Below are 27,321 nucleotides of genomic sequence, written 5' to 3'. Positions count from 1 at the left end.
TCAACCAATGTAACAGTCTCATCCCAAGACGTCATATAACTAACGTCTTGGGATGTCTTTTGACCATACGTCAATATCCGCCTTTTTAGGGCCCCCTTAAACGTCAGTAGATGGCGATCCCGGGCCGTCATACAACTTACGCTTTACCTTTAAAGTCAGTTAGGTGACGGGTTAGGTTTAGGGTTAGGTTTAGGTCTGGGGTAGAGTTAGGATCCCATAACCTCATCTACCGACGTTTAAGGGGGCCCTAAAAAGGCGAATATTGACGTATGGTCAAAAGACGTCCCAAAACGTCAGTTATATGACGTCTTGGGATGAGACCGGGTTGACCAATGAACCAATCGACCAATCAGCAAATAAACAACACAACCAATCAGCTAATCAGCCAATAAACCAATCAGCTAATAAGCCAATCAACCAATTAACCAATTAACCAATCAACCAATCAACCAATCAACCAATCAGCCAATCAATCAATCAACCAATGAGCCAATCAGCCAATTAACCAATAAAGCAATCAGCCAATCAGCCAATCAACCAATCAGCCAATCAACTAATAAACCAATCAGCCAATAAACCAAACAACCAATAAACCAATCAGCCAATCAACCAATCAGCCAATGAACCAATCAGCCAATCAATCAACCAATGAGCCAATCAGCCAATTAACCAATCAATCAGCCAATGGACCAATCAGCCAATCAACAAATCAGCCAATAAACCAATCAGCCAATCAACCAATCAGCCAATCAACCAATCAGCCAATCAACCAATCAACAAATCAGTCAATAAACCAAACAACCAATAAACCAAACAAACAATAAACCAATCAGCCAATCAGCCAATGAACCAATTAGCCAATCAATCAACCAATGAGCCAATCAGCCAATTAACCAATCAATCAGCCAATGAACCAATGAACCAATGGACCAATCAGCCAATCAACAAATCAGCCAATAAACCAATCAGCCAATCAACCAATCAGCCAATCAACCAATCAGCCAATCAACCAATCAGCCAATGAACCAATCAACAAATCAGCCAATAAACCAAACAACCAATAAACCAAACAAACAATAAACCAATCAGCCAATGAACCAATCAGCCAATCAATCAACCAATGAGCCAATCAGCCAATTAACCAATCAATCAGCCAATGAACCAATGAACCAATGGACCAATCAGCCAATCAAAAAATCAGCCAATAAACCAAACAACCAATAAACCAATCAACCAATCTGCCAATCAGCCAATGAACCAACAAGATATAATATCTGTCTATTTTGCTCATCTAGTAAATGCATCTTGATTTTAAGAATTTTTTGATATTTGGACTGGAAACAAGACTATACTAAGTAAGAAAAGCATGTTTTGCAGTGTGCACATGAATGGGAGAGACTTTAACGACGTAACTCTCCCAAAAGTATTGTTTTTTTAATACACCCGCAGAGAACAGTGGATCTTAAAAAGACAATCTAGACGCTAGAGCTGAAAACACCACTGCTTCTGTAAATGTATCACTGTGCAATCGTTGTTTGTTGAAACATGAGTCAATATAATAGTGTGGTAATTGACATCAACCCGCAGATGCTGTCGATAGATTGTCCTTTCAGTGAGTTTGCTCATGTTGCAGTGCTTCACATTGAAAGGCTGATGGGATGTTAATGGTTGTGTTTATAATGGTGCAGTTGCTGGATTTCTTTAGCTTGTAATTAAGTCAAGATTAATAAACATGCTGAGTGTAGGTTTATCATGTACATAAGGATTATAAATCCTTGTAATTGTCCTAGACAAAAGTACATTTGGATGTGTGTGATGATATGGTCTATATAACAGGGGCTGCACAGAACTGGTGTGTGGTAAACGTGGAGGGAACCGCTTTGAGCACCAAGATAGCAATCATGATGAAAAGTGTGTTCATTAATTCTTAAAGGTATCGCAGTTGATCCGCCATCCGTACGGACCATGAGCCGCGGTTCGGGACGCATGTGTTTTATGATTATTATCAATGTTGAAACAGTTGCTCGTATTTTTGGTGGAAACGATGATACAAGTTTCCCCCCAAGATTCTTTGACTAGAAAGTTCAGCATTTATTTTAAATATGTTGTAAATGAGAAATATTTTGTCCTGTAACTTCCTTGCTGAATATATAATTCTGAATGGTAGTGTGGATATTTCAAAAGAGTATAGTAACAGTGTGTACCAGCAGGGGTTAAACCCTGACCCCTCGTGTTAAAGAGCCGAGTTAAACTTTGTTGGTGTTCTGCACTCTTTATGTCCTCTCGTGTGTGGTGCCGTGTGTGTGTGTGTGTGTCACGAGTGTGTGGTGCGGTTGATGCCAGCCAGGGTCTCTACACACACTTCCTCTTCCTCTGAGATCTCCAGCAGGAGACGAGACACAAAGAGCCACTTCCGGTGCCAGCAGCATTCCCGCCAGTCGAGAGGGAAACGCTGGGTAACCAGAGGAGTGCGCTGTCCGTCAGTCTCTCAGTGTCCGCCTTCAGGCTCTGCTAGTGTATTATACTCCAGTGTCAGTGAACCAGCCTCTCAATCACAGCCGTCAACAGCCTCACAACAGATTCAATATGAGCCATCAATCCTGCAGCGTGAGTGTGTGTGTGTGTGTGTTAGTGGAGGCAGTCACCATGGAGACCCTCCAGGAACTGGGGAAGGGGATCAAACAGATGCAGTGTTTAAATCAACACCATAAACTCCAGAAGCTGTTCCTCTCTGAGACTGAGACGCCACTGGGCCTGATTCATGACCCTCAGGACACACACACACACACACGACCCTCGGGACACTGGTTTGATCCGCCTCCCGCCGGACTCTTTCTGAGGAAACTGCTCAAGGCCAGTGGAGCTGTGGGAACGACAGGGGAATATCGGCCAATAGGAAAACACTTTACTCACATTGCAGGAAACCAATGTGTTGCGTTAGAAAACATGTATGACAGGTTTATTTATATAGGACATGGACATTACATACACTTCGGCAATTCAGAGTGCTTTACATAGAATGGAATCGAAATAATCACAAAATAAAAGCAAGGAAAATGTAAACAGTTTAAAGATAAATGATACAGTTATGAAATTAATTAGAGTAAAATTTATTAGAGTAATAAGATGATACATAGCATAAACTTGGCAAAATACCAGTGTATCTTATTTCGCATATAGTTTTACTCTGCGTGCCTAAGATTTCCATTGGAGCGAGAGAAAATGGACTCTTCTGCTCTGTGATCGCCTAGCAATGCCTGAGCGAGACGATAATCAGTCGAGCAAGAGTGTGTCCTAAATTGTGTCGGATTTGAACCGTTTTGTGAATGTGAGTCGTACGGTAATGCCGTAACGGTAATGCTGTAACTGTAACACCGTAATGCTGTAACTGTAACGCCGTAACGGTAATGCTGTAACTGTAACGGCGTACTGTAACGTTGTAACGGTAATACTGTAACGGCGTACAGTAACGCCGTAACGGTAATGCTGTAACGCCATACTGTAACACCGTAACGGTAATGTTGTAACTGTAACGCCGTACTGTAATGCTATAACTGTAACACTGTAACGGTAATGCTGTACCTGTAACGCCGTAACGGTAATGCTGTAACTGTTACACCGTACTGTAACGCTGTAATGGTAATGCTCTAACTGTAACTCTGTAACGGTAATGCTGTACCTGTAACGCCGTAACGGTAATGCTGTAACTGTAACGCCGTAACGGTAATGCTGTAACTGTAACGCCATACTGTAACACCGTAACGGTAATGTTGTAACTGTAACGCCGTACTGTAACGCCATAACTGTAACACTGTAACGGTAATGCTGTACCTGTAACGCCGTAACGGTAACGCCGTAACGGTAATGCTGTAACTGTTACACCGTACTCTAACGCTGTAATGGTAATGCTCTAACTGTAACTCTGTAACGGTAATGCTGTAACTGTAACGCCGTAACTGTAACGCTGTACTGTAGCGGCGTAACTGTATTGGCGTTACTATAACGCCGTACTGAGAGAATATAGACTCTTCTGTGATCGCATATATTGGCGTTTAACTTGACACTTGCACAAAATATCTACTCATTTTCAATCATTTTTCTTCGTCTTTTTTCTTACAATTTTATATTTAAAATCTGATTTCTTTGTGTTGGGTTTGGTTGTATTGTTAGGACGGTTACTATGGTGTATTTACACACACACACACACTCTCTCTCTCTCTTGGTCACACACACAAACACACACACACACACACACACACACAGTTGAGCAGTTCCTCAGTCAGATCTTGTTTTCTGCTCTTGTCCAACGGTGTGGAGCGACCTTCACATTCCAATGATGTCACAACTCTGAGGACCGGTTGTGTGTGTGTGTGTGTGTGTGTGTGAGAGAGAGAGCGCAGTGAGCTCAGGCTCCCTCAGGTACACACTCTACCTCCGGGTCAAACTGTGTGAAAAGGGAAGAATCTGTCACTCGTGTTTTTGCAGAGCTTTATGACGTCAAGCCTGCAGATTCCTGTTGCTCAGTGATCGGCTCCAGAACACACACACACACACACACACACACACCTGTGCCTTCTTCCGTTCTCTCTCTGTGCTCTTAAAGTGACCGAGACGCAGGTGTTCAACCACAACATGCTCACGGTCAACACACACACAGAAGTGTCTGCGGTGTGTTAGCTTTAGCGTGGAAGCTGTGTTAGCAACATGGCTAATATGAATAACCAGTCGGACATCTGAACACATGTAGTCTTCTGCTGTTGGAGATGCTCTTAATTCCTGCAGATCAGCGTTATTAATATCTCGTCTCTGCAGCACCAGTGTCCTCTGCCTCAGGTCTCTGTTCACCACAGACATCAACACCGTTTCAGCAGCGGTGTGTGTGTGTGTGTGTGAGAGAGAGAGAGACAGCAGAAAGGGTGGAGAAGGAGAGAGAGGGAGTGTGTGTGTGTGTGTGTGTGTGTCTCTCTGGTTCCCTCTACTGAGAGTGTCATGAACTGAAGGTGATGTTGTATACGCTGAGCGACTGAGACTCCATCAGACGCCGCTGACTGCTTTGATTCTCACACACACAGAGGTAGACCTCCCACATGTGTGTGTGTGTGTGTGTTGAGTCATTAGCAGCAGAGACTGGTCTATCTCAGCAGGGTATCAAGGTTTATGAAACAGCTGTGTGACAAGATGGATCAGCACTTAATGAGCTACCACACACACACACACTAACTCATGCACACTCACACACACACACATATACTCACTCACTCACTCTCTCTCACACACACATACACTTCATACAGTGTGTTTCCTCTGCCCTCCGCTGCATTGCAGACACATTACAGTGGTGTGTGTTGAGAAATGTAGAGAGAGAGAGAGATGAAGGGGGTTATGAGTGTGTTTATGGATCATATTCCCTCTGAGGTCACAGATCCACACACACACACACACACACACACACACACACACTGAGTGTGTCGTTTCTGTGCCGCCAGCATCAGCTGTTTCCTGAACACACTTGTATCTTCCACTGCTCACACACACACACACACACACACTGGTCTTGTTTATAGGATTTGTTGTTATAGGATTTAGTTTCTGAGTGAAAATATATATATATATTTTTTTTTTACTGTAAATAAGTAATGAATAGTTCTATTTTGCAAGGACACATTAAATTGGTCAAAACTGAAAGTAAAGACATGTACATTGTTACGAACGATTATATTTCAAATAAATGCTGTTCTTTTGAACTTTCTATTCATAAAATAATCCTAAAATATTGCATCATGGATTTTATGGCATCACACAAATATGACGCATCACTGAAAGATCTGCATGATTAGATTCAGCACATCACACCAGGAAACATTTGAACACACACACAGAAACAGCGCTTTTACACTAACAATATTTCAGCGTTTTACTGTATTTCTGATTAAATTTGCAGCCTTGGTGAAAATAAGAGACTTTATTCTTTTGGACAGGAGTGTGTGTACTTCAACAATATTCCCAGCTTGAGAAACATGATGTTTGTTTGTGCTGTGTGTGTGTGAGTGTGTGTTTGTTTTTTAGACACTGTCTGCATCTCATTAGGATGTGTTTGTATATTTTTAAATTCCATTCTGTGTGTGTGTGTGTGTGTGTGTGTGTGTGTAAGTGGTCGTTTCGTGTGTGTTATTCAGGCAGATGGTAGTGTGGTTTAGACCGGTGGACTTCCTGCCCCAAACCTGGTGAGGCCAGCCTGTCACACAGCAGATGTGTGTGTGTGTGTGTGTGTGTGTGTTTTGTGGAATCAGTCACACCTGACTACATGTTTGTGTCTCCGTTTTCATCATATAAAATATATAATATACAGTATTATAATAATTATATATTTTACATATATTTATAAAACGGTTAGTACCAGTGCTTGATTCTGATTGGTTAATAGTTGTGTTTTATTCACGATAAAACACTATGACCGCTTCACCCAACGGTTCTGTGTATCACTACACAACACCCCTAGCAACCGCTCTTAGCAACGTAAACATGTTTGTTCTCATTGCTGATATATAGTGAGAGATCGAGTGATCGAGTGTACGTCTGCATTCACAGTAGATATAATATAGCATTTGTCCTTCAGCTCAGTCCTATATTCATAATAAAAATCCGTTTGAATGTTTTTTTACCAGTTAAAGGGATAGTTCACTTTGGAATTAATTTTTGATAATGTTGTGTTAATTAATTTTTGATATGGTATGTTGATATGTATGTTGTGCGCAGTTTTTTTCTACACTTGAAGAGTTCAGATGCAAAAGCCTCTAAGTGCAATTTGACATTTTCTTCTAGAATGATGATTTTTATCAAGCTTGTATATTTAAGTTCAGTAATTTCACTTAAATGGCAATGATAATTACCTATTAATTGTTATTTAAGTGAAATTACTGAACTTAAAAATACAATTTTGACAAAAATCATCATTAAAGAAGAAAATTTCAAATGGCATTTAGAGGCTTTTGCATCTGAACTCTTCACTTTCCTTTTTCACAAGGGCAAGATGATAGTGTGTGTAATGGCAAGTATGTGCTAAATGCTGCATACTGTATCAAGTCAGTCAGGTCAGGACACACACGGCCTGTATGTTTGACAGTGTGTGTGTGTGTGAGGCTCCACAGCTATTGAGTGTGTTTGTATGGCGTCCTCTGGAGATGTTTGGTGTTTAATGTCAAACGCTCCTCAGAGTCTGTCTCTAATCACCCATTCAGACGCAGCTAAACAGCCCATTCATATGATAATGCCCCTTCATACAGCCGCTTGCTCCGTTTATTCTCAGTTTCAGGGTTTAATGCCTTTGTGACCGGTAAAATACGACACACACACACAACGACAGCAATACAAAGCAGTCATCTTGCATATGAACACATGCTAACACTGCTATTCCTCCTTCACTCACGACTGACTCGCTCCATCAGATCCTGCGGTTCACCGAGTGTTCATGAGCTACACCTTACACACACAGAGTTGGGGAGTGTTTGTGTGCAGCAAAGTTAACGCAAAGATTTTAAAGGGTTCGACAATATGACCAAACTCTTTCCAAGATGTGTATTTTGACGTATATTTATAAGGGCTGTCAAAGAATTAATCGCGATTAATCGCATCCAAAATAAAAGTTTGTGTTTACATAATAAATGTGGGTGCACTGTGTATAATCATTTTATATATATACAGTATAAATACACACACATGCTTGTACACTGTAAAAAAATATATATTGTTGGTTTAACTTAAAAAAAATGAAGTAACCTGGTTGCCTTAAAATTTTAAGTTCATTAAAATGGAAAAATTTGAGTTAATACAATGAAGGACATTGATTTAATCACCAGAAACTCAAAATATTATGTTATCTGAACTACATAAATTATCTAAGTTGATTTGACAAAAGAAAAAAAGTGATTACAAATCATGAAAATATATTTTTTTACAGTGTATATATATTTAAGAAATATTTTCATGTATATATAGATTTATATGTTTATATGTTTTACATAATATATGTGTATATATATATACACATGCTTGTATATTTAAGAAAAAAATATTATTTATATATAAAATATTTATAAATATTTATATTTATATTTATAAATCTATATATAGTATATACATGAAAATATTTTTTACAGTGTATATATATTTAAGAAATATTTTCATGTATATACTATATATAGATTTATATGTAATTTATATTATATATAAATATAAATATTTTATATATAAAAAATATATTTTTTTCTTAAATATACAAGCATGTGTGTGTATTTATATATGTATATATATATATATATATATATATATATATATATATATATATTTATGAAGAGTTCAGATGCAAAAGCCTCTAAATGCAATTTTCTTCAAGAATATAAATTTTTTATCAAGCCTGTATATTTAAGTTCAGTAATTTCATGGCAATGAAGATTACCTATTAATTGTCATTTAAGTGAAATTACTGAATTTAAATATACAAGCTTGATAAAAATGATTATTCTAGAAGAAAATTTAAAATGGCACTTAGAGGCTTTTGCATCTGAACTCTTCATATATATATATAATTATACACAGTGCACCCACATATATTGTGTAAACACAAACTTTTATTTTGGATGCAATTAATCGCGATTAATCGTTTGACAGCCCTAATATTTATGTGTACTTGAGCATTTTATAAGCAACGACTGTCATACACTGTGTTGCAGGGTGTGTTGTCCTGTGCTTGTGTTTCGGGTGTGTGTGTGAGCACAGAAAGCCATCTGCCAGACAGCAAGTCCAGTGTGTGTGTGTGAGGTGTTCCCCAGTGTCTCAGCACACCCGTTAGTGTAAACGCACTAATTACTCCTGTAGCAAACGAGAGAAAGACGAGGAAGTTAATGAGAGAGGGGGTGATCGCTCTCTTTATCTCACCACCCCTGTCCCCCTCCACCTCTCCTTCCTCTCTCACGGTCTTTCCTTCCTGTCTCGTATTTTGCCTTCCCCAATCTGCATTATCCCAGTTTCTCACCGCGAGGGAATCCGTCTGGAATAGCAGGATTCATATGCAGATCGTAATCAGTGTGTTATTCACAGAAGTGTGTGTCATTTGTACGGCTGATTGCATCTCTGCGTTTGGTCTTGTAAACGTCGAGTCGAGAGTGAGGAGGTCTAATCCTGTCGTTCTTTATCTCCACCATCATCTTCCTGCTCTGCGGAATTTCTCGTCTGTGTGTGTGTGTGTGTGTGTGTGTGTCAGCGCTAACGTTGGCTAATTGATGTTCTCATCTTCATTAGAGGAGCTGATGGGGCTTCTGTCTTCCCTCAGGACTCCAAATCGTTCCCTGTTTTCACCGGAGTGAGATTATAATTAGAGCCCGACCGATAAAGGATTTTAAAGGCCGATACCGATATTCCGATAAAATCCGATATTCCGATATATTGCCCGATAGGGGTGGGGGAAAAAAACGATTCTCGATGCATCGCGATGCGGACGTGGACGATCCTGAATCGATTCACAAATGTCAAAAAATCGATTTCAAAATTTTTTGTTTTTTTGATATGTATTTATAATAACGTAATATTGACGGAACGCGAAAGACGGAACTCTGAAGCGCGGAAGTGCAGTGGCGGGACCGTCTGTGGCGTGCACATAACAGAGATGAGATGGAACGCGAGATCCAAACACTTTCCTTGTTAGGTTAAAAGCTGACGTGTGGAAATATTTTGGCTTCTGAAGTTGAAGGGGGAAAGGAGCTGGACAAGAGCCGCACTAGTTGTACGCTTTGTAGAATAAAACCAACGACGGAAACACGACAAATATGATAAGCCATATGACACCTTTCCAGCCAGAGCAGGAAAAACACTCGGCTGCACCAGTCGTTATATTATTTATTTACTACAAGTATGCTCCTAGCTCCTAGTTCTATATGGGTCATTACTTTGTACTTTTAAAGCAAATTATTTATAGTCACACACAAAAGATTCAGATAATCGATTTGTAACATTATAAATGTCTTGTACTTTAACTTTTGATCAACTTAATTTATCCTTGATGAATAAAAGTATAGATTTCTTTTTTCTTTTGCCCAAAAAATTTAATAAAAATTCTTACCGACTCCAAACATTTGAACGGTATTGTTTAATGTTACAAAAGCTTTCTATTTCAGATAAATGCTGTTCTTTTGAATTTCTGGGTGATTCTCTGAATCGGGTGCCCTTCAAGTCCCCCAAACTTGCTTCAAATATTTTCGATTGAAGGAAATCACAAAATACATTTTAATGATGTCAATTAATAGAACCAGGTGCATTTGCATTATAATGCAACAAAATTGCTTTTGAAAAAAAATTAAAGTTAATAAATGTAAAGATAATGAGTTACCTAAGTAGTAGACAACAAGCATGTTTGCATGTCCTCACTAACCATCATTATATTTTCAATGAATATCAAACAAATAAAAAGTGCAATTAATACCAAAATGTTGCTGCTGCTAATATAATCATATGTTGATCTAGTGTATTTTCGTTTACTGTTGTGAAATGGAAAATCAATAATCGGTAATCGAGAATCGTTAATAATCGAAAATCGACTGTAATCGAATCGGGACTTCAATAATCGTAATCGAATCGAATCGGGAAATCAGACAGATTAACCACCCCTATTGCCCGATATTTTTTTTTTCAGAAACACGCAACAACCCAGATAGCAAACTGACATTGAATCAACGTGGAAACATGACATCGAAACAACATTGATCTGACATTGTTTTGCTCATCGAATTAACGTTGAACCAACGTCAGACGCGTCATTCTTTCAAAACTAACGGAAAATCAACTTGAAATCAACGTTGTTTTAACGTTATGAAAGCAAACCAATTTTCGATTTTCATTTAGCTTTGAAGAATGCCGCGTCTGACGTTGGTTCGACGTTAATTCGATGAGCAAAATCAACGTTTCGATGTCATGAGAGACGTCGTTTCCACGTTGATTCAATGTCAGTTTGCTGTCTGAGGAAACATTAACAGATTTCCCTGACATTAGTTATTTGTAGTTATGTATGAGTTTTAACTAAAATAATATGATAATGCATTTTAAAAGGAAACTTACGTTAGCGGTCTTCCACTGATGATGGTGGCATTAGCTAGCTTTGTGGTTAGCTAGTCTATGAGCCATAATTTAGCAATGGATAACGTCATACTGCAAATTGTAAAACATACATGTTCAATATAACAGGCCAGGGAGAGATCCATCTATACACGAGTGTTGCCAACAGGGACGGTGTAGAGCGCCCTCTGGTGGACAAACTATACAACTCCAACACTCGTGACATGGTTGAAGCGTGTTTCGTTCCGTTTTTATTTTATTTTTGAAATATTAATTTATCGGCCATTATAACAACCGATACCGATAGTTTGGAAAATGCTTAATATCGGTCTGGCTCTAATTATAATCACGCGTTTTGTGTACCGGCTCTCTTTCCATTCATCTATTTGCATGACGGTCTTTATTATGCTTTAAAATATACACTTTAAAAACATTATAGGACAGTTATTTGAGTGCAGTGTGTTCACATTTTAGCAACTATGTCGCATCTTTGGAAAGATAGTCTAACTGAGTATGTGTTCATGTATATACGTTGTAGGTGTGCAACGGTTCACGGAGGTCACGGTTCGGTACCGACCTCGGGTTTGGGGGGTACGTAAACACACACTCACTATTCAGACATCACAACTCTTTGCGGTCCTGATGAAACCGCGTACATCTTCCCAGCTATTATCAACACCAGCTAATTTTTTACATTTTTGACTCAAATTTGTATTTTAAGAACATCGAGTTGATAATTAGATGCGTTATGAATAATGATCTGTATGATACACCATCAGGATCCCGATTCTTCTCGCTTGTTAAAGCTGATTAGCCGGTGGCGCCTACACTGTGTTTATGCTTCAGGGTGTGTGTGTGTGTGTGTAATTAGGCAGTGCTTTAGAGAGGATCTAGCACTTGTGTTTCACACTTTGACTGAGGAGATTAGATGTAAATCTTGCGTTGTGATCACACAGATCTTGCTCTCGGACTCGTCTGTAGAGATCGCAAACGTGAGTCGTCATCCCCGACCCGGCTGAAATGTTTGGTGTCTTTGAAAACACATGTGACTTGTCACATTTATCTGTGTTTCTAGTATGTCTGGTATTCTGCTGTGGTCGCACTGAAACACACACCAGAACACTGCTCTCTTTCTCTCTCTAACAAGATCACACACACACACACACACACACACACTGTCAGTGACGGGTCAGCGGTCTCACGATTCCTCACGAACACTGGATGTGAAGCCGATGAATGCACATCTGTGTCCGACATGCTTTCTGACACGGCAGGTGTGTGTGTTACGTGTCTGAGTGCTTGTTTATATGTAAATAACGGATTCGGTATATGAACAAAGTGCTTTACAGCCTGACAGGAAGCGTCGAGAAGCGATTTAATCTCATCAAGGAACTGTTTATTCTCTCGTTCTTTTAAAATGGATAATTGTCTGGAGTAAATGCGCGTTCTGTCATCGTTTACTCCTCCATGAACACGAGAGGAGATCACGTTACAAACTCGACACGTTACAAACTCGACAGGAAAGATCATGTGATGAAAGTCTCGCATCTGTTAATCTCATTTGCATTTAAATATGGCGAATTAGTGACTCCGAAGCCATTATTTGTTGCTTGTCTTGACAATTTGAATATGTCCTGGTGCGATTTTCAGTGAATAATAATAATAGTAATAATCGTTATTTTTTTATAGCACCTTTACATGCATATTGAGGGAAAAAAACATAGATTAAATAACATACATTTGATAGGAGAAATTATGCTACACTTCCATTTCTTGACATCAGGCATCATAAACAAAATTAGAAAAATACTTTTAGAGCATTTATTATTTAATTTGATTAGTTTGTAGATTATTGCAGAAATTAACATTGGTCAATGTATTAGGAACAAATATGAATTGTCTTGATTCAACTTTTATAACTGTTGTAAAAAAGTTGTGGATCATTGAAGGCTCACAATTAACCAATTAACCTTTCTGCAAAACAAAAAACAAAAAAAGTATAAAATATAAAAGAAAAATACATAATTTTTCAAAAATATCCTCTCTTTTCACTTTAACAGCAATTAAACACATTGATTATATGGTAAAGATCAGCTTGGGAATTCTACAGATTTGTTTTACATCATAAGTTTATCAGACTTTTGTTTCTGATTTCTGAGAGTCAGGTTTTCATGACGTGAGGTTGGCCGTTTTTAATTTCAGATGAACTATTGCTGTAATGAATGGTTAAGATCTTGTTTAAGGCATGTTGGGCTCTACGATAGGTGGCGTGAAGAAGCGTGATCTGTGTGAGTGTGTGAAGAACGTTCAGTGTTTCCTAATCCGTCAGACCGACCGAGCTCGGGATGAGAGAGAGAGAGGGTGTGTGTGTGTGTGTGTGTTAGAGAGAGAGAGAGAGAGAGAGAGAGGGGAAGGGCTGAGGTTTGGGGGAGGAAGACAGACGGGAGGAGGTGAGTGTGTGTGTGTGTGTGTGTGTGTGAGAGAGAGAGAGAGAGGGCTGAGGTTTGGGGGAGGAGAGACGGGAGGAAGTGTGTGTGAGAGAGAGAGACAGCAGAGGTTTGCACTCTTCTCTCGGGCAGCAGACTTCAGCTCTCTCTCTCTCTCTCTCTCTCTCTCTCTCTCTCTGCTCGCCCGTCTGCACTCGCTGTGGTTTAGATGAGCTCAGCGTCAGTGGGACACACAGATCCGAGCGCTGGGACTGTGAGCTTCAGAGAGCCGGACCCGATGAGTGTTTCTCTCCTGAGCTGATCCAGCGGTGAGTGAGGGATCATGGCACACACTGGGACTCACTGGGACATACTGGGACATACTGGGACACACTGGGAAATGCTGCGATACACTGGGAAACGCTGGGACACACTGGGACTCACTGGGACATACAGGCAGACACTGGGACGCACTGGGAGACAATGGCACACACTGGGAAACACAGGGACACACTGGGACATGCTGGGAAATGCAGGGATACACTGGGAAACGCTGGGACAGACTGGGACTCACTGGGAAACGCTGGAATACACTGGGAAATGCTGGGACATACTGGCAGACACTGGGACACACTGGGACATGCTGGGACATACTGGGAAACGCTGGGACACACTGGGACTCACTGGGAAACGCTGGAATACACTGGGAAATGCTGGGACATACTGGCAGACACTGGGACACACTGGGACATGCTGGGACATACTGGGAAAAGCTGGGACAGACTGGGACTCACTGGGAAACACAGGGACACACTGGGAAACGCTGGGATACACTGGGGCAAGCTGGGACATACTGGCAGACACTGGGACACACTGGGAGACAATGGCACACACTGGGACACACTGGGAAACGCTGGGATACACTGGGACACACTGGGAAACACTGGGACACACTGGGAAACGCTGGGATACACTGGGGCAAGCTGGGACATACTGGCAGACACTGGGACACACTGGGAGACAATGGCACACACTGGGACACACTGGGAAACGCTGGGATACACTGGGACACACTGGGAAACACTGGGACACACTGGGAAACGCTGGGAAATGCCGGGACACACTGGGATACACTGGGACATACTGGCAGACACTGGGACACACTGAGAAACGCTGGGACACACTGGGAAACACTGGGACACACTAAGACACACTGGGAAACACTGGGACACAATGGGTGGGACATGCTGGGACATGCTGAGATACATTGGGAAACACTGGGAAACACTGGGACACACTGGAAAATGCTGGGGCATGCTGGGAAATGCTGGGACACACTGGGAAACGCTGGGATACACTGGGACAAGAGCTGCTTGAACTTGACTTCACACATAAGTTTTAGATTTGTTGCTATAATGGGTTTAGCTTGATTCAGTGATGCTAATTTCGATGTCATCAGTTTTAGGATTTTTTTTTTGTTTGTGGATAAATGGCATCGTCAGAGGAAAATATTATTATACCTTGTAATTAATTGTGCAATTTCTGAGTGAAAGTTGTTGTGACAATAGATTGAGACCGGAGTGTGTCCTCCGTTTCACTTGGTTCAGGGATCAACTTTGTGCCTGAAGAGAGAGAGATAAAGCGGACACACATTAGACACACACCGCGTGTAGGGGACAGCTGAGATCAGGCGCTCACATGGCAGCTCGAGTAAACCGTGCTCAGTGTGTGTGTGTGTGTGTGTGTCCGCTGTGTCGGGTGTGTTTCTGCAGGCTGGCAGAGCCGTGATCAGTGCCCGCGGTGGGCATCACACACTTCATTGTGGTCTGGAGGAGAGCAGTATCTGATGCTGTTTTACACACACACACACACACACACACTGTGTTGTTTTCATCTTGTGTCGTGGGGATTCTGGTGTGATGCGAAGATTCAGTGGGTTTGGGGATCCTCCTGTTAAAGTGTGTGTGTGAGAGAGTTTGGGGGATGGTGTTGAGAAACTGTCTGAGATGTTGAGAATTTGTGTTTATTGTTTTGGTTTATTATTTGATATTGCAAAGTTTTATTGTAGCCTATGTATCTATAGTAGCCTACCTCCCCTTCAAGACATATTCTGTTATAATGTTACTCACTCTGAAAAATACTGGGGTGTTTTAACCCAAATTTGGGTCAAATATCGACAAACCCAGCCGTTGGGTTAAATTAAATCACCTTTTTAACCCAATGGTTGTGTTTGTCCATATTTAACCCAAATTTGGTTTAAAATAACCCTGCGTGTTTAAGAGTGCATCATCATGATCAGATCCTGGCTGGTTCTGTCTTCTGGCTCTTGCGCTGGAGATCTGTCTCTGGTTCTGCATGTGATTGGACTGATAGTGATGGCTCATGCCTAAACGCTGGCTAACGGATCCCAGGGGTCTCAGAAACACGGGTCGGAAACATGTGCACCTGAGGGTCATGTCTTTGAAAGCAGCGTGTTCTTGTTGTGGTTTAAACACAGCTTTTGGGATTTCCTCAGCATAAACATACGATAATCATTCGATATGAGATGCTCTTGTGTTTAATGTACCTTCTTATAGACTTTCACTGTTGTTGTACAATTTCTGCACCGCTGAAAAAAAATTTGGTGTAGAAACAAGTTTCACTCAGAAAATGCTAGTAAATGTCACAATTAACCCTTTCCCCGCCATTGATGAGATTTCCGACCATAGTCTGTTTAACTATATGTGCGTAGTGTGTGTGACGTCACCCGTAGTGTTTCTGAAGAGCGTTTTTGAAGCCCAAAGTGGGCGGAGCCAGCCGTCGCCTTCCCGGATAACCGGAAATGTGCAGCGAGGCGGATTAGCTGAGGTGACGTGACGCGAACAGCAGACAAACAGCTAGCAGTGACATCATCAGCAATCCACCTGTCACTCAAGAAGCCACGCCCTTAATTATGCACAACTTAAAGACATTTATTACAAACTTCACCGTCCTCACAGTCGTCATGAAGGGCAAAATTAGCGATAAAACCACGTTTTGCACCAGACTGTAAACATGTTTTTCTCTGCTGTAAAGTTGGGCATTTTAACATGGAAGTCAATGGGATTGACTCTCTTTTGCAGCCGGCCTCTAGTGGCCAGTCGATGAACTGCAGTTTACTTACTTCAGTGAGACGGGAAGGTTTCCGCTAGTTTGCGACACATCGCTTGCCCTCCATAGACTTGTTGACCCAATGTTGAACCCATGAAGATGTACAGGACTGGAGCTTTGGGGTGTGGATGGACTCGATCTACTCCATCTGTAGTTAGATCGTCATTATGAATCCCATCCAGATTATACAATTATATAAACAATAAGTATAGTGTCAAACAGGTTTTCCGCAACATTCTCTTATAATCTGAAGTCTAAACTAGTCTTTGGTCATCACGCACTATGAGATTTTCACTCAAATCAGAGCAAAAGTCTCGTCTTTAGGCTTTAAACTTAAATAGGAGAGAGTATTTTAGGATCTAAAAGCAGTCTTGAAAAGACGGATACTTCCTCGTGTGTTCTCGGACCACTGGGAATAGGAAGTTATTGTCCTGTGACATTAATCTTTCTGTTGTCTGTCGCATGAGTCTCTCACTGGAACGAGAAATGACTCGACGGGACAGAAATCTGGGTCAGTCTCTGACTGGAATGCACATAAATACACGTCTGGTGTGCGGTGAACATAATGGAGACGGAGAGACATCTGAAATAGTGAGTGATGGACACTAGACAGCCATCTATGGTGATGATGATGGAAGAGAAAGAATCGATCGAGGCATTCTTGGGTTAGATGTACGATGATTTAGCCCTGTTTCTAGGCCGACATGCCGTCTGTGCCCTCAGGAACTCTGGAGAAGAAATCGACTCATTTAATGATGCTTTATGCAGATTTCCCCACAGGTTTAGCACTGATAAAAAAATAAAAAAAAAAAGATTTCATCTGGGCCTTTGATTCATTAGAAGTACTGTAGTGTACTTCAAATCTTAAAGGTATATTTTTAAAATCCATACTTGTAGATAATCTAATATTGAGGGAATGAAAGGCCAGTTAAGTGCACTTTCATGACTGTTTCTAAACACACTGAAGTAAAAAGTGCTCAATAATACATTTCCATTTTACTGCGATTAACATGCAGTGAAGTGTCTGAACATGCAGTCCGCACTTACTGTAAGTACACACTTCTAAATCTACATGATAAGTACTCGTTATGCTAACCTGTAAGTCATTGTCCGATACTAGCACAATATTACGTTTTTTACGTCTTTTTACCTCATTTATACAATCACATGTCATGTGATTAATGTTTAATAATGATTTTTCATTGAATTTCTTGTTTCACTCACTAGTACATCATGGTTTGTGGTTGTGAATGTCATTTCACATTGAGTTTCAGACATAAACCAATAATATTCTGTGATTGATCGGTTGGTGCCGCTCCAGTTTATCCTGCAGGTTCATGTCCGAATCTGCCCAGTTCAGCTGAGATTAATGTGTGTGTGTGTGTGTGTGTGTGTGTCAGCAGCTAATGGCCAGTTGTTCTGGTTCGATGTGGAAGGGACGAGCACCTGATCCCCGTCAGTAACACCGTCCCCTCATTGACCTTTATCTGAACCAGAACATCATATAAAGCTCTTGCTGTGAGGCTGGGCATTAGTCACATCTCCTCATTGTTCTTCTCAGCATCTCTATTGATTAATAAATGAAACATTTTAATAGTAATGGTAGTGGTCCAGAGAAGGGTGTGGCCAGTGATTCTGGGATATTTTGCAGACAATAAAAGGTGTCCGTTGTCAGTATATCGAAGCACAGAAGTCACTTCCAATCCAAACCCATTTTAAAATGTGCGAAATCTCCATTGGGAACGTTTTCGCCGTTACACAAATCTCCCCGAATACACAGATTGCTCTTTAAATGTCGGATATCGCCAGTGAAGTTTCGCTGAACATTAGTAAATGTGACTATGTTATAAACACACATATAAAAGGTAATTGTTCAAGGGTCTATGTTTAATGGCCAGTTTTCTCGTGGCCATATGCCCGGGTGTTGCAAGCCAGATTTGAACTCACACCACATGCCAAGCTCAACATATAAGAGCACATGCTTTAAATGCCGGGCTGTTTTTCTTATCTGTATAGATGATCATGCTGGATAGTGTCTAATATTGGATAAATATTAAAAGATTAATGATTGATTGATATTGAACATAAAATGGCCCGTAATGAATGCTTGATTGCACTTTTTTTTTTTTTTAAGAAATTAATATTTTTATTTCAAAAAGGGTGCTTTAAGTTGATAAAAAGTGTACAAAAGACAGCTGTTTGACTATTTGTATTGTTAATATTAGGACATGTTCCACCAAATCAACATATTAAAATCATTTCTGTTTCTGAAGAATCATGTGATTCTGAAGACTAGACTAAAGGATGGTAAAAAATTAAGCCATGCACAGGAGTTGCAATACATTACATTGTAAAATTTATGAAAATAGACAAGTTATTTTAAATTGTAATAACATTTCACATTTTTTCCTGTATTTTTGATCACATAAATGCTGCCTTGGTGAGGATAAGAAAATTAAAAAATCATACCAACCCAAACTTAGGATCTTTAGAGAACACTTTGAGTTAGAGAATCGACTTTTGCTGTCCAGAACACAACAGCTCAGAAATGTTCCAACATCCAAATAATTAATTATGGGGTTAGAATGGCATCATTGATTTTTTTTATTTATTTATTTATTTTTTAATTATTTAACAGTCAGACATACATCGTTTACACTTTTTTATAATTTACATTACTTTTGCCGTCATCTTATTAATAATTTAATAACACTCTCGAAAGGAATTTCCATATTGTACATTATAATGTTGTGATGACTAAAGCATTTGATCTTATTTTTTTTATTTAGATAGAATATTGTAAAAAATGGCCATCATCCATTTATCGGTTTTTAGCCATAACATTAAAAATAATATTGTCATATATTATTATATTATATTATATTATATTGGCTGATAGATTTTTATTTTTTAGGGTTTATTTTTTATTTATTTAGACAAAATATAATTTTAATATCAGCCATTAATCAGTTATCTGCCTTTAATATCGGTACCGATAATTTTAGTTGATTCATTTTAGTTTTTAGTGTTTTATGTTTAATTTATTTAGACAAAGTAGTATTTTTTAATCTCAAACATTTATTGCAAAAAGACTTCTCATTATCTGCCAGAATTTTAATATCGGTGCATTTTTAGTATGGACTACATACACACTGATTCTCAGCTCTGTATTCAAGTGGCCTTAACGCCTATATACTAACATTAAATACCCACAGCTATCATATTCCCACATTTGAAGGAGTTTGAGTTATGGTTGGGTTATTATTAGTAGAGCCCGACCGATAAAGGATTTTGAAGGCCGATACTGATACAAATATTTGTTGGTTTTAAAATCCGATATTCCAATATATCGGCCGATATTTTTATATATTTTTTTTTTCCAGAAATGCGCAACAAAACATTAACAGATTTCCCTAACATTAGATATTTGTTGTTATTTATGAGTTTTAACTAAAATAATATGATAATGCATTTTAAAGAAACTTGTTTCTTTTATTGTCACAACAGAACAGAGGAACATCAAAATATATTAAAGTTCTGATAAATAAAATAATAATTAGTCCCTACATTGCCTACCTGCAACCGGATGTTTGGCGCGTTATACAAGAGTGTTGCCAACGGGAACGGTGTAGAGCGCCCTCTGGTGGACAAACTATACAACTCCAACACTCATGACATGGTTCAAGCGTGTTTCGTCCGTTTTTATTTTATTTTTGAAATATTTATCGGCCATTATAACTGCCGATACCAATAGTTTGGAAAATGCCTAATATCTGCCGATAATATCGGTCTGCCGATATATCGGTGTGGCTCTATTTATTAGTACGAGTAGGGTTAGGATTAGGGGTTACAGTTTGGGTAACAGTGGAACAATAAATGCAGGTTAAATGCAAGTACTTCATAATCCACTGACATGTACATATTAAGTGTTTATCAAATGTATAAGGACACATTAGGTAAGACCTTAATCTAGTATAAAGTGCGACTCTGCATTCTGTACATGTCCTGGATGAGTGACGGTGTCCTGTAACAGAGTGTGTGCTCAGGAGAATAGCCCTCTATTGTGTGTGTGTGTGTGAGCAGATAAAGCATGCGTCAGGTCAGCTGCCCGATCTCTGCTACAGTAATGCATTGTGTTCATGATCCTGGAGACAGTAGCTCTCTCAACTCCTGCTGGTGACTCACACACACTCCACACACTGAACTGTGTGTGTCTGTCTGACGATCACACCTCGTCTGTGAGGGTCCGCAGTCGTGTCTCTAGCGACGTATGATCCACCATATCGGTATCGGCCGATATATGTTAATTTCTATTGTTATCGTTATCGGCCCGATAAGAAGATTTGACCGATATTTAAAGCCGTTAAATAATACATTTCCTCCAGCTGAGACTCTGTTCAACATGATGGGTTTCAATTAGAGCCCGACCGATAAAGGATTTTGAAGGCCGATACCGATACAAATATTTTTGGGTTTTAAAATCCGATATTCCGATATATCGGCCGATATTTTATTTATTTATTTATTTTAAACTAGACATGATAGTCACAAATGTTGTCATGCTTATTTGAGTTAAGAGAACTGATGGTGATGATCTTTTAATTGTTATTCAAGCGATGTATGTCTCGTGACCAACTCAACGAGTGTTGCCAACAGGAACGGTTTAGAGTGCCCTCTGGTGGACAAACTATACAACTCCAACACTCATGACATGGGTCAAGCGTGTTTCGTCCGTTTTTATTTTATTTTTGAAATATTCATTTATCAGACATTATAACTGCCGATAACGATAGTTTGGTAAATGCCTAATATCGGCCGATAATATCGGTCTGCCGATATATCGGTCTGGCTCTAGTTTCAATTGCTTGAAATAGGATTGAAATCACTTCAAAAAAGACAAATACAGTTCAGTGCAACATGTGCAGCGCAAGCCTGTCATATCGGCTACATATTATAATGAGAATGTCACAATAATTATGTGTTTGGGACATAATGATGAGACTTTTGTTTTTGTGATCAGGCTGTCAAAATAACTCATATATAAAAAATTGGATTTAGATTTATCGGGCAATATATCGGTTATCGGCTTTCAGATATAAAGAATTATCGGTATTGGTCGAAATGTTGATATCGCTGCATCCGTAATCTCCAGCCTTCGGCGTCGTTCTTGCCGTATTTGTACGGGACAGTGGTTTGCCGTATCTGTACGGGACAGTGGTTTGCCGTATCTGTACGGGACAGTGGTTTGCCGTATCTGTACGGGACAGTGGTGGCTGTTGGGAAGGGCAGGTTAGACGTGTCCATTGGTGACCCAGCTGTTGGAGTGTGGTGTTTTCCCAGCGCCCCCCTCCTGTGTTTCCGAGGCTTTCCTTCTCCTCTCCGGGCGGCTGGGAAAGGCTCGAGGAAGGGAATGTGTTTGGGAGTCTCTCTTTTCTTTAGTGGTGTCAGTCAGCAGGGCCGTGGCCTCCACGCTGAATCAATATGGCTTTTGTTAGAAGAGAAAAGCTTCTTTGGGATCTTGCAGCGGAGCAGGGTGATGCAGGATAACATGGGAATAAGCATCCCGACACAAGGCTTCACACGTTTCCCAGCATCCAACTTACTTCTCAGTCCTCACGGCTAGGGCTGTCGCGGTAACCGCAATATTGTAGTACCGCGCTTCTGACAAGTCAACCGCAGAGGATTGCACGTAACCGCAGCAACAAGCGGTATACCCTTCTTGTTATGAACTTAATGAATGTGTATTGAATGTTAAACAAGTTCATAATGATAACAAGACTGTTTATCATGGTGATGTGTAGGCTTCACACAGACAGTGAATGAGAGAGATCGGCAGAGCGCGTGCGATTACCTGCGTCTGTCTTTGAAGTCGTGAAAAGCTTGTCGTGTCAAAGGGAAGCGAAATATTTGTCGCATCATCATTTTAACGTTCTCTTCACGGGTATTTTCCCATAAATGCGCGTCAGCAGCAGCGCTGGTCAGCATCCCACAGCATAAAATCAGTGATTCACGTATTGAATCAATGCTATATTGGTCTCTAATAAGTGAAGCATCAGCTTCAGCGTTGCCCATGCGACGCATTGCTGCTCAGCTGAGCCTTGAAAAGTTGAACCTCAAAGTTAAAAATAATTAACATCTTGTTTCTTTACATCTCTTTTAATGAATCAGCTTTTTTAAACGTGTTCGTTGAATGAACGGTTCAATGACTCGCTCAAAGTCCGTTGTCATAACAATATGCGCGCTGAGTGAAAGTCTTTCAATGCGCATATACTGTAGTTTCGGTTACATCGGTTACTGAAAATGTCCTCGTTTTTGTCCACATCGTGAACTTTATTTATATAGCAACAAATACATATAAATAAAATAAATAAATAAATGGCGGTAATACCGCATATCGCGCTATTGAGCCACTCAACATTACCGCAAGGGAAATTCTATAACCGCGACAGCGGCTTTCATTTTTCGGTTATCGGCTTTAAGATGAAGATTTTTGAAGCTTATCGGTATCTGCTGTTTTATTTAAGGTTTTTAGTGTTCATTTTTAATTCACTTGCATTGCATAAAGTTTTAATATTATTAGACATTTATCATTATTTTTTATATATTTATCAATTGATTGATGTTCGTTTTATTGTTAGTTGTTTTATTTTTTATTTATTTAGACAAATCAGCCATTTTTCAGTTAACACACACACACACACACACAAAAAACTAGGGATGGGCAACGATTAATCGCGATTAATCGCATCCAAAATAAAAGTTTGTGTTTACATAATATATCTGTGTGTAGTGTGTATAATTAATTTGTATAAATACCGTCACATGCATGTATATATTTAAGAAATATGTGCATGTATATATTTTATATATATTTATTCACAATTAATATTATATATAAATATAAATATTTGATATATTAATAACATATTTTTCTTAAATATATACATGCATGTGTGGATATACAAATTAATTATACACACTACACACACATTTATTATGTAAACACAATTTTTTATTTTGGATGCGATTAATCGCGATTAATCGTTGGCCATCCCTACAAAAAAACACATCAATATTTATTGGTGTCGGCCATAATTTTAATTTCTGATTCCTGACGATCCATGAATTTTCTCACTGTCATAATACTATGATCTAGTCACTGGGACCCGATTGGTTGGTCGTTTGGCCTGTGTTTGGTGTCAATAATCACTTGCTATAGGACCTGTCAGGCGTCTCATAGAGGCATGTCTCCTGCTTTTATCAGTCCGTAAGCACTCAGTATTGCTGTTTTCAGCTTTATGTGTTGATTCCTCATTGGTGTGATTGAGGAGTGAATGAAGTGTGCCAGCGTGTGGCGGTGTGTGTGGTGGCATTACTGATGGGAAAGCTCTCCAGTAGTTTATAAAATAGCATGTGTGCCGGTCGGACAGCCTGTTATTAAGCGTGTGTTTGCGAGGCCAGGCGGCCGTCAGTAATATCAGCAGGAGGAAAACCACTCCAACTGTGTCAGCGGACTGGGATTTCGATACGTATTTATGAAGTTTGGAGTAAAAATTCCATAAATCTCCGATAATTCTGATTTATTCAACATCTGCTGCAGTGACTTGCGCAGTGCGTTAAATGTCATGTTTTTAAGTTTGAAGGTTTGTTTCCTAAGTCTCTTCTAAAAGATTAGTGTCTCTCATATTTGACCATGTACTAAATACAGTACAAACAGAAACATTATTTTTATTATTAGTAGTTTCCTACGGAGGCGTATTGCATTCACTTGAAGAAAAAAAAAATCTACTCTGTTTTTCTGAATTAACGAGTTAATTTTTCATGAGAAAAAAAATTGCTCTGTTTTTCTGAATTAATGAGTTAATTTTTCATGAGAAAAAAATATTTTGCTCTGTTTTTCTGAATTAATGAGTTAATTTTTCATGGATTTTTTTTGCTCTGTTTTTCTGAATTAATGAGTTAATTTTTCATGGATTTTTTTTTTGCTCTTTTTTTATGAATTAACTCGTTAATTCAGAAAAACAGAGCAAAAACTTTTTTTCTCACGAAAAATTAACTCATTAATTCAGAAAAACAGAGCAAAAAATTTTCTCATGAAAAATTAACTCATTAATTCAGAAAAACAGAGCAAAAACTTTTTTCTCATAAAAATTTAACTCATTAATTCAGAAAAACAGAGCAAAAAAATTTCTCATGAAAAATTAACTCGTTAATTCAGAAAAACAGCAAAAATTTTTCTTTCTCATGAAAAATTAACTCATTAATTCAGAAAAAACAGAGCAAAAACTTTTTTCTCATAAAAATTTAACTCATTAATTCAGAAAAACAGAGCAAAAAAATTTTCTCATGAAAAATTAACTCGTTAATTCAGAAAAACAGCAAAATTTTTTCTGTCTCATGAAAAATTAACTCATTAATTCAGGAAAACAGAGCAAAAACTTTTTTCTCATAAAAATTTAACTCATTAATTCAGAAAAACAGAGCAAAAAAAATTTCTCATGAAAAATTAACTCGTTAATTCAGAAAAACAGCACATTTTTTTCTTTCTCATGAAAAATTAACTCGTTAATTCAGAAAAACAGAGCAAAAACTTTTTTTCTCACGAAAAATTAACTCATTAATTCAGAAAAACAGAGCAAAAAAAAATTCTCATGAAAAATTAACTCATTAATTCAGAAAAACAGAGCAAAAAAAATTTCTCATGAAAAATTAACTCGTTAATTCAGAAAAAACAGAGCAAAAACTTTTTTCTCATAAAAATTTAACTCATTAATTCAGAAAAACAGAGCAAAAAAAATTTCTCATGAAAAATTAACTCGTTAATTCAGAAAAACAGCAAATTTTTTTCTGTCTCATGAAAAATTAACCCATTAATTCAGGAAAACAGAGCAAAAACTTTTTTCTCATAAAAATTTAACTCATTAATTCAGAAAAACAGAGCAAAAAAAAATTTCTCATGAAAAATTAACTCGTTAATTCAGAAAAACAGCAAATTTTTTTCTTTCTCATGAAAAAATAACTCGTTAATTCAGAAAAACAGAGCAAAAACTTTTTTTCTCACGAAAAATTAACTCATTAATTCAGAAAAACAGAGCAAAAAAAAATTTCTCATGAAAAATTAACTCGTTAATTCAGAAAAACAGCAAATTTTTTTCTGTCTCATGAAAAATTAACTCATTAATTCAGGAAAACAGAGCAAAAACTTTTTTCTCATAAAAATTTAACTCATTAATTCAGAAAAACAGAGCAAAAAAAAATTTCTCATGAAAAATTAACTCGTTAATTCAGAAAAACAGCAAAAAATTTTCTTTCTCATGAAAAATTAACTCATTAATTCAGAAAAACAGAGCAAAAACTTTTTTCTCATAAAAATTTAACTCATTAATTCAGAAAAACAGAGCAAAAAAAATTTTCTCATGAAAAATTAACTCGTTAATTCAGAAAAACAGCAAATTTTTTTCTTTCTCATGAAAAATTAACTCGTTAATTCAGAAAAACAGAGCAAAAACTTTTTTTCTCACGAAAAATTAACTCATTAATTCAGAAAAACAGAGCAAAAAAAATTTCTCATGAAAAATTAACTCGTTAATTCAGAAAAAACAGAGCAAAAACTTTTTTCTCATAAAAATTTAACTCATTAATTCAGACTCAATTTTTCTCATGAAAAATTAACTCGTTAATTCAGAAAAACAGAGTAGATTTTTTTTTTCTTCAAGTGAATGCAATACGCCTCCGTAGTTTCCTATGTAAATATATAGTAAAGTGTAATGTATTCCTGTGATGTTCAGCATCATTACTCCAGTCTTCAGTGTCACATGACCCTTATAATGATCTGACCAGGAAGATGTTTCTTTAGCGAAAGCGCTGGAGGCTGGACGTTCTCGTGCCCCGCTGTGCCAGGACTGTGGGCAGACTGTGATGCCAGCTTTACAAACACAGAATACATGATTCATCACAATCCCTTTGTCTCTCTCTCTCTCTCTCTGTAGGTGACATCACACAGAAAGGCTATGAAAAGAAAAGAGGGAAATTATTGGCGCCCTACATACCCCAGATACAAGGTAAACAGATCGACTGCACCGCACAGACTCTGGTTAATGAAGGATTTCAGGTTATAGGTTATAAAGCCCTCACGTGTGTCCCGTCTCCGACCTTCGGGAGACTCTGAGTCCGACCGCGGTCTGGGACGATCTGAAATACATCAATGGTTTCGGTTCTGTCAAGGATATCTGAGCTAATGGAAACTGTGTGTGTGTCTCGATGGGGAAGAGGAGTTATCCACACTGTAAAAGTAAAAACTAAGTGCAGGCTTCAAACTGCCTCAGACTCTCAATTATGTGGTGTGTGTCCTTGTTGCTTGGTTTAGCTTGGCTAGCATGTCTCTTTCCATATGCCGAATATAGACGGGTTCATTATTTATGGGTCCCCTCGCTCATTTCACCTCTAAAATGTGAGAAATTCTTCCTTTTATTCAGTCTTTTATTTAAAACATCCAAGTCAACTTGGGATAGTTCACCCAAAAATGAAAATGATTTTATTATTTTAAATCATGACAGCTCTCTGGATGGCATGTTATTGAATATGTATTTGGTTATACTATTATCTCAACGGCTGCACAATATGGACTTGCGACTGCTTATGGAGGCCACATTTACACGTAGCC

General features: G+C 38.6%; 1 protein-coding gene across 9 annotated transcripts in view; it reads left to right on the top strand.

Moving 5' to 3' along the window:
• dip2a (DIP2 acetate--CoA ligase A) overlaps positions 1-27,321 on the top strand; it is a 147,383-nt gene that overhangs the window by 42,149 nt on the left and 77,913 nt on the right. For all 9 annotated transcript variants that reach the window (XM_089132929.1, XM_089132932.1, XM_089132926.1 and 6 more), the window contains one exon: positions 26,648-26,719. In XM_089132929.1, the coding sequence (XP_088989055.1) occupies positions 26,648-26,719 (72 nt within the window). The remainder of the gene's footprint in view (positions 1-26,647; positions 26,720-27,321) is intronic.

Source organism: Pimephales promelas, chromosome 7 (genome assembly GCF_988280905.1).
Source record: "Pimephales promelas chromosome 7, fPimPro1.hap1.1, whole genome shotgun sequence".
Taxonomy (NCBI): Eukaryota; Metazoa; Chordata; class Actinopteri; order Cypriniformes; family Leuciscidae; genus Pimephales; species Pimephales promelas.
This window is presented reverse-complemented; position numbering and strand designations above follow the sequence as displayed.